The sequence below is a fragment of the Ascaphus truei genome, chromosome 2 (assembly GCF_040206685.1).
Source record: "Ascaphus truei isolate aAscTru1 chromosome 2, aAscTru1.hap1, whole genome shotgun sequence".
Taxonomy (NCBI): Eukaryota; Metazoa; Chordata; class Amphibia; order Anura; family Ascaphidae; genus Ascaphus; species Ascaphus truei.
In genome coordinates, this window is record NC_134484.1 from 172445707 (window position 1) to 172459080 (window position 13374).

Here is a 13374-nt window from a genome sequence, read left to right on the forward strand (position 1 = left end):
TCAAGCAAGCATAAGGGGTCAAGTACAGGAAAAAATTAAGCGAGGTTTTGGACCTCCCGATTCCTTTATCAAGCTTGAAACATCTGAAACTTCACATCCTTTTTTCCTGTACTTGACCCCTTATGCTTGCTTGATGCATTAAAACCTTATTTATATCCTACAGAGAGTGCTGCAGTATTTTTTAATTTTTGTTTTATCTATTTCCACGGCTGGATGCTCTACAAGCACCCTGTCTGCAAAGATAAGTATCTTATTTTTTTGATATACCTGTTTCAGTGCCCTGAAATATATATATTTATACACACACACACATACACACATACACACACATACACACACAAATAATGCAGTTGGCTCACCCGTAGGCAAATGTAAGCTGCATGTCCCATAAACATAATATAGGTATACGATACCGTTCCGAAGTGAGGCGAAGCCTAATACGGCACCTTCATATGCAAATCGGTTTATGGATTCTTATGAACAGAATCACCTACTGAATGATGCCCTTTCACGGATCGTATTGTACATTGTATGCGTTACATCGACGATGTGTTCCTGGCTTGGGGATGACTATAATCGGAGCTCTTGACACTCATTGCTCATTTGAACAACGTCCCGTGCTCCATACGCTTTACAGCAAGCTACAGTCGATCCGAGGTCACATTCCTCAACACTGTGGTGTATAAGGCCGCGCTTATAGTGACGGCGACGTGACCGATGACATCACACGTCGCCATTGCGAAAGTTATATTTTACGTTTAGGCGACGTCGCTGGCTACAGGGCCAGTGACGTCAGAAAAGGAGGAGGGCAGAGGCGCGGAGAAGCTCCTGATTGGCCGCAAGGGGAAACCGTTGCAGAGAAAATCAAATAACAGTGACTACCAGATTTTTGGTAGCACTGTCGCTCCGTCACTTTGTCGCAGTCGCGTGCACTATAAGCGCACGCGACGGCGATAATGCGTTTGTTTTGATGCGACATTATAAGCGCAGCCTAAGGATAAAGAAAAACAGCGCACACGGTTGTTTGATAAACCGACTGCCAAGAACTCTTTGCTGCATGCCACCAGACATCACCCAGCCCCATTGAAAGCAGGACTCCCGTACTCACAGACGCTATGGGAACGACGAATTACCAGTGACCCCAAAGAAGTGGAAGGGGCACTACTAAAAAAGGGCTGCACGTTTCCGTGCTAGAGGCTATGATCCCAAAGAAAATGAGGAAGCAAGGACACCCAACAGGAGTGATCTACTTATACTGGTCAAAAAGGACACTGGCTCTAATCGCTTTAAAGTAATTTGTACTTTCAGCACTGCCTCTGGACACTTCACACGGACCATACAGAGGCTTTGTACTTTCAGCACTGCCTCTGGACACTTCACACGGACCATACAGAGGCATTGTACTTTCAGCACTGCCTCTGGACACTTCACACGGACCATACAGAGGCATTGTACTTTCAGCACTGCCTCTGGACACTTCACACGGACCATACAGAGGCTTTGTACTTTCAGCACTGCCTCTGGACACTTCACACGGACCATACAGAGGCTTTGTACTTTCAGCACTGCCTCTGGACACTTCACACGGACCATACAGAGGCATTGGCATATATTGACCAACAACCAAAACATTGGTAAAGATTTTGTGGCTCCATCCCTTTTTTGCTATAGGAGAGGTAGGAGTCTAGGCGATTTACTCACACACGCTGACCCTGTAATCAAATACATGCCAACAACAACTTGGCTCGTGTGGAAACCCGGGGTGTTTAGATGTCACGGCTTCACTAACTGCCAATTCCTACAGACTGGGAACTCATACGCCCACCGCATAATGGTAACTCCATTAAAATTAAGCAATGTTTTAATTGTGAATCGAAATACGTGGTATATTTCATCAAATGCCTGTGTGGACTTTACCCAGTCATATATATGACTAAAGTGGATGAACTAAGGGCATGGTGCCTTATGCATAAACCCAAAGCCATCGTTCTTACAGAAACATAGCTAACCCCTAAAACCCCTGATGCAAATATCACCATTCAGGGATACCCCATTTCTAGGAGAGATAGGTCAAAGAGAGGAGGGTGGGTGTTATTTTATATTGCAGACACCTTACAATTCACACTGTTAAATTTCCCCCCAAGCCCACCCTCTTTTGAAATTCTAGTTGGCAAAATCTGCCTCCCCTTTTCTAAGCCTATCTTGCTTTCTGGCATCTACCGCCCCCCTAAAGCCCCTCTACAATCCCTGACTGATATCACCCAGTTTCTTGGATCCATTTCCTCTCTGAATGAGAAGAGTGAGCTGCTAGTTCCTGGGGATTTCAACTTCAATTGGCCTGACCCAAAAAAACACAAAATTCAGATACAACTCAAGTCACTTAACCTCTCGCAACTCATTTCCCAACCCACACGGACAAACCTGAAATCGCATAACCATTCCTTGCTGGACTGGATTCTCTCCTCAAACCCCAGCAGAATCCAATCCTCTGGCATCCTTCCTGATATTTTCAGTGACCATGCAATAGTGTACTGTGTAAGGAAAATTAAACCGCCTCATTCAAGCCCTAAAGTTCTCCTCACTAGAACATTTAGAAACTTTAACCCACAACAGTTTCTGGATGACCTTACCAACTGCCCATGGCACAGAATCGATTTAATTCCAGACCCAGATTCTACGCTCGACTATTTCCAATCCGAGTTCTTAAAACTCTGCGATACCCATGCTCCCTCAGATGCGCGTCGTCAAATCCCATCACTCCTGACGAAGCCACGCACCGATTGGCGAAACGCGTAGAGTGGTACCCGCCTACTGGAAGAGGGAAGCAGGGACGAAGATTGGGAGACCTCCACCGGAAGTGACGTATCGCGACCAAATCGGAAGTGACGGATCGGAGTCCACCGGATGGGATTTGACGACGCGCATCTGAGGGAGCTACAGATATACACAAAACGGGCGTCCATCGCGGGGACTGGAGCGTGCGACGCCCGAGCACCCCAGAGGGGGCTGAGAGGAGGGAACGTCCAGCGTAGCAGCATCCCATGCGCACCAGAGGTGGTGGGTGAGCCCAAAATCCACAGTCTACCCTCTTCCATCACATTTATGTGATTCATGCTTGATTTCATTGTTTTTATTGTAAGTGTTCATTTTTAAACCATATAAAGTTAAGTTTTTTACATGATTGGTCTGCACTATGGATACTTTTTCTCCCACATATCATATGCTGTCCTGCTGAGATTGGGGGTCTACACCACATCAAGAATCTACAGGTCCATTCCGCTGAGACCATTGTGTCACATTGCCCATTTTTTGTCTACATCCTGTGAGTAGGCTACACATACGAGCCAAGATACACTATTGTATTAATCTATTCATTATCAAACAGTCTACACTTAGATTCTGTTTTGTTTTATTTTACTTCCATGCTCCCCCTGGATCACACACGAATCTGCACGAATTGAGGGACCAGCGGAACCAGTCCCTAACCAGCTGGGTTTGAGCAGGGGGTTTATGTACACATTTATTCACGTTATATATCACGTGTGCACTATTTTATAATTTTTGTATCACTAGATTTTGGATTTATTCACTTTATATTGGTAGTGAACACTAGTAGAGCTAGCGCCTTTATTTCACTTCAACACAGCACAGTACCCACATAGCCCCACCCCCTCCTAACACTGCCCACAATTTTTCAATTATATATATATATCTATATATATATATATATATAGATATATATATATATACATACACATACACCTCCAGACAAACATACACACACACACACAACTCCAGACAAACACAAACACACACACTCTGCAACCCCCCTCAGACGAAGCTTCATGACCTCAACCTAGAGCTACTGTAGAAGTCTCACATCAGGTGCGTAAATTGGAGGACTACGAGGAGGCCCTGAGGGTTATAGAGACTGTGTAAAGAAAGAATAGAAACCTGACAGAGGATGTTTCATATCTGGCTATTCAAGCCAGTAAAGAAGTTAAGGAGAATCAACAACGAAAGTTGAAGTACAGTTAGCACTGAAAGAAGCAGAGAGCACTCTTCACTAGGAAAATAGCAAATCCCTGTGACTGCAATTGAAACTCTCTCAGATCAAAGCAGACTCTGAAAGAGAGAAGAGAAGCATGCTAACCCTCCAGAAATATGGCTAATATCATCCAAGGAAGGTTTAAGAGAGAATGTATCAGCGCAAACGCAATGCAGCGCTCATCATACAGGCTAGCTACAGAGGAACGAAAACTCGTCAGCTGTCGCCAGAATAAAGCAGCCTTTCTTCTCCAGTCAAAATAGACAATGCAACGATAAAGAAAGAATGATGAACGTTTGAAGCAATGTGTAATTTTACTCCAGTCAAATATTAGGAAGTGTCTGCAGCAAAGATGCTATTAAATTATTATTCTGCCGCAAGATGCGCAGGAAAATTAAAGAAGCCGCTTGCGTGATTCAGTCCAGATATAGGTGGTGCATTACAACCAAGCAAGCTGTGGATTGCTATAAGTGCATCCGCAATACCGTCTCAGTGGTGCAACCGGCAGTCCATAAAACCCAGGGAAAAAGAACTGAATTTGGACAGAGATGGACAATACAAATTCAATCCAGTTACAGTTCTCACGGCCCCAAACCAATTTCCTCATGATGAAAATATCCACTATAAAGAGTCAGTTTTTGGATAGTTGCCCCTAAATATGCAACTGTAGTTGCCTACTCGTCTTTGCAAGGGAAAAAGGCTTGGGAACTGCAAAAAGGAGAACGACAAAAAGACTGATGTATTGGCATTTTGAGATCCTTAACCAGCCGCAAATGACCCCTCTACTGAAAAGGGTGTCTACCTTATGTTTCCCGGGCTTACCGGCAAAAAGTAAGTGGTACGTCGGGGTCCCTTGATACAGAAGGAGAGTACAGACCGCCCTACTGCAGTAGTGATACCCTGCCAGACATCACTTGGGACTTTCCCACACATTGAAGAATCGGTCATCTAAGAAAAAGGGAATATTCTCTCAATGAGAGAAAAACGCCGCACAGCCGATAATAAAGCAGTGAAGGCTGAATGTGTAGTATAAAAGAAGCTTTATTTGCACAAGGTGCAAGCGGATCCTCTGACGCGTTTCAGCCTGTCAGGCCTTTTTCAAAGAGTGATCCGCTTGCAACAAAAGACATCCAGTTATAGACCGGTAAAACTGTTGCACCTGTTGGTGTCGCCCAATGCAATGAGCTACAGGTGTCAATCATAATACTCAATCACAACATAGATGTCTGTAAAAACATCATAAAAACAAGAATGAACGTGACCAAATCATTATAGCCTATAGTATAACCATATAACTTGTATCTAGTTAGTACAAAACAATGTATTAATGATAGGGTCATATAAAAACAATGAAACTATACACCTTGAGCTCTAAAGAAGCAGTAAATCGCTGAGCTACTATAATCTCATACCCAAGTATATGGAATGGAAATATCTTGAGAGACTATAGCAAATAACCATAGCATTCATATCTAAACAAAAATGTGGCAATTATTAACAGATACAGTGGTTGTCCATAGCCTGGGTCCCAATATTATTAGCTGACTTTTCTTTTCCATCTACCAGCAGGACTGTGTCTATTTCTGAGCGCCTGGGGGATTAATCAATTAGATTCACCCGTGTGCATATCTTAGAAAAAGTAATAAATCAAGAAAGGGAGGCCTGAGACGATAAGACTACCGACTGCCAAACAAATGCCAAGGGGAGTCAATTAGAATGGATAAAAACTCTGCCCCAGGTTGAACCACTCATGATCATTGATAATAAACCAGATGCAGGTGGTCACCCTAGTCTCAGGAAAGAAAAGATCGCCCAACGCATGGAAATACGTGTGGTCAAGCGGTTAAAAGAAGACTTGGTAAAATGGAAAGAGGAGCTTGAAAGAAGAGTCCACTGCAGAGGTGAAGAAGCTAAGCACATATTTGAAAAACTGTGCTTGGGAAAAGCCTTCCTCGAGCAATTCAAGTGCACAAATATAAAGCACATTCTGGAATAGATAAAGGTTACCCGGAAAAAGGGCTCCAATCGCTGCGTGACTGGGGGCTCTCTCCCTCCACCCATTCTCATTCAAGCTGCAGGTATATCTTGAGTGCGAGTGTAGGGATGGGCTATAGCTGTGGCTAGCCAGAGCTACACACAAACAGGGGAGGTATGTAACAGGGCATTAAGCCCTGTCTAAAAGGGCTGCAAATTGAAAGCCTGGATCTGATAGAGTCCAGCAGGGAGCTGGTTAATTGCAGCTACAGAAAATTAGCCAGTCTCCACCTGGCAGAAAAGCCTCCTGTGTATACTGCAGGAGATATCTATAGCACCAAGGAGGTGTGTGCTGATAAGACCCTCTATTCCAGGATGCAGCGGACCCTGGACCCCGCCAGAGGGTGCACCCCACAGACACCAACCCAGACCTGGAGACTGGGATAAAGAGCCCCCTGCTTACAAGTATCTCTTTGGACTTTGGGGTCAGAGGTTGGCAAGAGGCCTATCCTCCTAGCCCTACAGATAGGGACTGGGAAGTATGAGTCAGCCATTACAAAGAGATAGGCTGTTTTGTTTATTTTGTATGCAGTCTTAAAGCTGTATTTTTTGAAGATATGGGCTAAATAAAAGCCATTGTTTATTTCCCCCAAATCTATGTTTCCCTTGTTGTACTTCTGCACTCGTCTCCTACAGCTCCCCTCTATCATTTGTGACATCAGAAGATAGGTCAGGGCCATAGGATTACAGCAAAAATCAGCACATGGCAGTAATCAGAATGTCCGAAGCCACTCTTTTGCCATGGTCATTCTGGCACAAGAAAAGATTAAAAAGTATCACAACCCAGCCCACAACAAACCTCCAATTCCTAAGGAAGTATCCAGCTATTTAGAACGTTCACCCAATTCTCACCGTCATGAGAAAATAATGCAATCTCAGGTATACCAATTAGATACAACTGTAAAAGGTTAAACATATAACATTAAAAGGTTTGTTCTGTACCAGTTCTTAAATACTACTCTGTAATAAAAGAGCAGTTAAGATTAAAGATGGTCCTAACAGTGTGCTGGATGGCAGATCTTTAGTGTAATATTTTGTTTCCAATTAGAATGGTATACGTCTGTGTTTTCCCCTTAAAACTTACATCCTGTGATGATGTTGATTGTGCTCCCTCAGAGCGCTATTATGCTTCATTACTGTTGTCATAACTCAGTCGGAGAAGATTATCGTTAAAAAGACAAGTTGCTATGGAGATATCAGTCTATTAAACAAGAACGTGCAGACAATTACCCCAAACTCAGCTTGGGAAAATCCACATAATAGCCTACTCTTTACTGGCCAACAGTTCACTGAGCATTGGCAAATGCCTGCCTCCATGCTTACTCCAAAATACACATTCACTTACTGAAAGAAAATGTAACATTGAGGTCAAACTCGTTTAATACACTTATTTTTTTTTAAAGCAATGCTACATATAACACGGGTTTGATAATTTCCTTGCTCTCTTACACAATGTCTATGTTCAGGGTTAAATAGTACCTTGAAAATATAGGCAACTTGTTTCTCTCGTGTCCTGAAGTCATCTCCTAGTCAATATAGTACAAATAAGTAGTATGATTGCTGCACTAGGGATACGCAACACGAATAAATAGAGTAGAAAACTCAGAGTTACTTTTACGATCACCTATTGGACAGCAGAATACACAACGTTTCTGGGGTAATCTCTACCCTTCATCAGGTTTATTCAGACACACAATCACCAAGAGACCTTATAAACACTATAAGCCACACACACAGTGAAGTGCCGCATGTTGGGCTACATCTCATTTACATATTACATTGAAACAATTATATGTCCCACTTTTTATTAGGAGCAACCTATAGTATCTACAGGTGCTGTGTTTCTACATAACTCAATAGCAATGCTTATGTTTACAGAAACATGTAAATGAGATGCAACCCAACATGAGGCACTTAACTTTGGGTGTGGCTTAGTCTTATTCTTGTGTATTCTGCTGACTAGTTTTGGACCGGGTCCTCAATTATAAAAAAACAGGGTAACGGTTACCCGGCCAAAATTAAAGGTTCAACCCGGTCGGGTACCCGGTTACCCGGTTTGGCACTTACCTGCAGGGTGGCGGCGACATCTAGGACCAGCAGCAGCAGTCCTGTGGCGGTGGCAGCATCAGAGGTGTCTTCAGTCGGCGGGGGAGCTGCAGGAATCCCTTCCACAGCAGCGGAGCAGGTAAACGGTGTCTGTGTGAGCCGCCGGGGAACCACGTGACCGGAGCAGGAGACGGAGCGTTCCTATTGGACAGACGGCTCACACAGACACTGTTTACCTGCTCCAGTGCTGTGGAAGTGATTACTGCAGCTCCTCCGCCGGCTGAAGACTCCTCCGATGCTGCCAACGCCACGGGACTGCTGCTGCTGGTCCTAGATGTCTTCGGAAAGGTAAGTGATAAGATTATTTCCAGCTGCCCTGACATTACCCTGCGCCGGGTAGTTGCCGGGTCCGGGAAATGTCCGGGTAGCTGGAAATGTGTCGGGTAACGCCGGGTACCGGGCAATTCCGGGTACTCGGTACACCACTACTGCTGACCAAAAGGTGATAATAAAAGTAACTGAGTTTTCTACTACTACTATATATTCGTGTTGCGTATCCCTATTGCAGCAGTCCTACTACTTTTTTTGTACTCTGTAAAACAGACCATATATAGTTTGCCATACACTGGTAATGTGATGTAGCTAATCACCCCATTGACTTGTGATACAATGGAAGCACGCAGTCAATTATCAATAGCTATACCAATTGTTATCACTTGCTGTACAATTTTGGAAATGCTTGATCATTTTTTAAGCTCATGTCCAAATTACCACAGGGTACAATACATTAATTCTGCAGCAGATTTCCATCTATACATACTGAGCCGTATGTATTCCAGAGCCGGAAGCAGTCTTATGAAATGGCCCGCTTAGTAAGTATCCGTCCCTAATATAATAGGAAATGGCCCGCTTAGTAAGTATCCGTCCCTAATATAATAGGAAATGGCCCGCTTAGTAAGTATCCGTCCCTAATATAATATAATCTCCATAATCATCATCAACGATATTCCAGGAATTGAGGTTGAAAGTTTCTGTACTCCACGTTGCACCAACAAATTTTTAGATTTCATCCTCCTATCTTATTTGTAGTCATGGGCTTTGTCTTCTGACATCCCTTGGAATCCCGTCAAGTACCATCTTTGTCCAACGATGGCCATTTCTTCTTGCGATATGTCTTGCCCACTGCCATTTTTATTTCTTCACCCTTGTGATGTCACAGACTTTTTCTCGATTTCGAAACCTATACTTTTTCCTGTCTCTTCGAGTAATATCCAGCATACATCTCTTCATTCTTCTTTGAGATGTCTAAGGCAGTGGGTTTTTAAAAAAAACACTTTTGGGGGTTAAGAAACCTTATACAGCTGAACCCCGTTATAGCGCGATCCACTATAATGCGGATCCGCTTATAACGCGGTGTGAGCGTGGACCCCGAATAAAATAAAAAAACACTTTTTTTTGCACAGACTGCACAGCACCCTGCACACACTCCACAGCACCCTGCACACACTCCGCAGCACCCTGCACACACTCCGCAGCACCCTGCACACACTCCGCAGCACCCTGCACACACTCCGCAGCACACACTCCACAGCACACACTGCACACACTCACAGCCCCCCCCCTCCAACTCCCTCTCCCTACCTTTGGTGTCGGCTGCTGAGATCAGAGAGGAGCTGGCGGGGGGGGGGGAATCGGAGCGGGGATGGGATCGAAGCGGGGCTGGCGGGGGGTGATTGGAGTGGGCTGGTGTGGGGGGGGGAAATCGGAGCGGGGATGGGATCGGAGCGGGGCTGGCGGGGGTGATTGGAGCGGGACTGGTGGGGGGTGATTGGAGTGGGGCTGGCGGGGGGTGATCGGAGCGTGGCTGGCGGGGGGGGAGGGTGATTGGAACGGGGCTGGCATCGGAGCAGGGCTGGCGGGGGGGAGTGAGGCTGCTTATTCAAGTGCGAGGGGAGTTATGGTGGCTGCTTGGGGATGTGGCGCCTCACTCCACCTCTTCCTCCCTCATCAGGCACGCGGCGGCCATTTTTTAAAAAAAAATAGCGCGCCCCTGGTTATAGCGCGGTCGGATCGGGTGGCCCCCGAGGACCGCACTATAACGGGGTTGAGCTGTAATTATATTGTGAAATTCTGCGGAGCCCCAATCCTCTCTAATAGCGTGTCTTATATCAGATGCACTGTAAGAAACCCCAACTCTCTATAATAGCGTTTCTGATATCAGATGCATTGTAAATTATTCTGTAATTGATACCATTTTCAAATGACCTGCAGATTGCAGGAATCCCTTTAGGTTGCCTGGGGAACCGAAGGGTTCCTACGAAACCCTGCTGAAAAACACTGGTCTAACGCTTCTGAATTATCTACGCATTTAGGATCCAATTTTCACATCTATACATGAAACCAGGCATAATACACTGACCGAACATTTTCCTCTTGAGGCATAATGGAAGGCTCCCTTGAAAGATCATCTTGTTTCTTCGTCATTCTCTTACCAATTTCATTTGAAAAGGTTCTTATCCATTGATACTTGCTAGCCAAGGTGGACATAGTTTTCGGCTTCCTAGGTCCATGCCATTTATTTAGATCTTTGCAGAACTGACATTTGTTGAAAATCATTTTGGTCTTGTGATGAGAATCATAGAGGGCAACCTTCTTACTTGCACGCACGCACGCACACACACACACGTTGATATCTATTGGTATGTACTTCATTGACAATTTCAGTAATCCGAATAAGAAAGATATATTTTTACACCTTGTCAGAGGCAGAAGAAATGAAAAGCAATATTGCAAAAATAGCCCAGTAAGCAGCACGAGACAGCTTTACCACTGACAGCCAGAATAGAGAATGTGGCATGTTTTTATGGAAGCTCTGAGCTCTGAGCCATTTCATGTCAGGAAAGACAACCCATATTATATTAATGACAAGTCAATGCTGGTGCTGCTTCTTATCTTAGACAATTTCAAACCATTCCAATTACCGATAATTGCCCAAACCTTTAAATATATTCTGTCAGTCCAAATAAAATAAAAGTAATCACCTACTATTCAAATACTTCTTCGCTTTTGAAAGTTAATGAACATTTTATCAATTTTATGTCAGAAATACTCACATGGCCCGGTTTATTGCAAATCAACCCTTGAATTTCCAAATAACTGAAGGTTAGTTCGAGCTGTGGGAAAAAAGAAAAAACATTTAATTCGGAATATGAACCTTCAGTGTTATGGAGACGTAACAGTTTTTACATGTTATACCTCTTATTTATCTTCTTATCTTCCTGCTGTGTGTAGAACAAACATCCATTTAATTTAGACTCCAAATAAAACAGCATGAAACATTCCACAGCATAGATTTCTTAAAAGGAGGTGAAATACCAAACAAAATACTCAATTTTTCCTGTGCTTTGGTTTTTGTAATTGGGCTGCAAACCTAAAATGTGTCAAGTCCCCAACCTGCTTCATTCAACCCATTATTACATGTCATACAGTGGTTACGTGGAGAACCCAGCACACACTCACAGCACACTGCACACACACACACACACACACACTCACACTCACACACTGCACAGCACACTGCATACACTCATAGCACACACTCACAGCATACTGCACACACTCACAGCACACTGCACACACCACACACTCAGCACACATTGCATACACTCACAGCACACACACAGCCTGACACACTGACACACACACACAGTCTCACACAGTCAAATACACACAGAGACACACTGTCTCGTTAAGGGAGCTTGCTCTCGCATGACAGAAGCAGAAGCAGAGACAGGGAGAAGAGCTGCCAGATGCCGGGTAAGTGCTGTGTGCTGTTGCCACTGCCCCACCGGGTCTGGGAACGCTGGGAGAGTTCTCAGCTTTCCCCCTCCGGCGGACACGGTACAAAAAAAAAAAAAAAAAAACTTTAAAAAAAAATTCGGCGGCCATTTTTTTCCCGCCACCTTGTTTATAACGCGGTGGTCGCGGGTGGCCCCCGAGGACCGCGCTATAATGGGGTTAAGCTGTATTTGAATAGGTTGTACGACCCTATTGCACTATTATCAAAAGAATCTAATGTACCAAGCATCATATGTATTATATGTAACCTGTGTTTGTAACTACCTTAATGAATGCTACTGTACTGTATGTCTAATTGAAATGCCCCGAATAAAAAATTATTTATTATAAAAAAAAAAAAAATATCATTACCAGCCCAGCCCCATTGGCTTACATAGACAGCCCCATTACACACAGTTTTAGGGGCAGCCAGCCGGGATTCACCTTTATTTTACGAGGCCGGCTACCCCTTTCGTGACATTTTACATTAGTTAAAAAGCACTTGACCTTAAGAAATCCTTTGGCTTCTTTCATAATTAAGATCGCATGGTGTTCCACCTCTTACTTTGCAGTGACAAATCCATATCAAATCTGAAATATGAAATACCCGGGTTGATTTTTTTAAACAAATTTTATTCTCAGATTTGTGCGACTCCTTATTTTACTTTATCAAAGTTTAGTTCTTCTTTAGTTATAGATTTTGCTGTGTTTTATATTTATGGTTTTACATATTTCTTTGATTAAAGGTGCAGTTCAATGTGCCGGCTCAAAATATATATATTTTAAATAACTTGGTGTAACTAGAATGATTCAAATCACTGAAAGTGAAGTAATTATCTTGCTTATTTCTATTGTGTGAAAAATGTATACGAATGACATTTTGCCAGGAACATTGTAACCAAAGCTTTCAGCTACTTCCGTCTATCTGTTTGACTAATGATGGCACCATACTGTAAGGACTTTGTAAACATGATTCAATGATTACTTTGTGGGGTGTGCTACTAACTTATTAGCGAAACGCAACCCAAACCACAAACCTGAATCTCATCCTGGGAGTACCCATATAGCCCCACACCCTCCCAACACTGCCCACAATTTTCAATTTGGCCCAGCATCCGAAGAGGAGATTACACAAGCGCTCCTCAAATTAAAACTAAGCAGCCAATGTGGACCTGACTTACTACAATCTAGGTTCCTAAGACTTGGTGCCCCAGCAATTGCCAAACCAATTGCTTCCATAGTCAACTCTATCCTGTCTGCAGGCCATATCCCTAAGACCTGGAAAACTGCTAGAGTTGTCCCAATCTTCAAAAGTGGGGACAAAAACACTGTCTCAAACTACAGGCCAATCTCCATTCTCCCAATCCTATCCAAAGTCATGGAAAAATGTGTCCACTCCCAACTAAGCG

General features: G+C 43.8%; 1 protein-coding gene across 3 annotated transcripts in view; it reads right to left on the reverse strand.

The window, feature by feature from the left end:
* CARMIL1 (capping protein regulator and myosin 1 linker 1) overlaps window positions 1–13374 on the reverse strand; it is a 295265-nt gene that overhangs the window by 154715 nt on the left and 127176 nt on the right. For all 3 annotated transcript variants that reach the window (XM_075585565.1, XM_075585566.1, XM_075585567.1), the window contains one exon: window positions 11242–11301. In XM_075585565.1, coding sequence (XP_075441680.1) covers window positions 11242–11301 — 60 coding nt within the window. The remainder of the gene's footprint in view (window positions 1–11241; window positions 11302–13374) is intronic.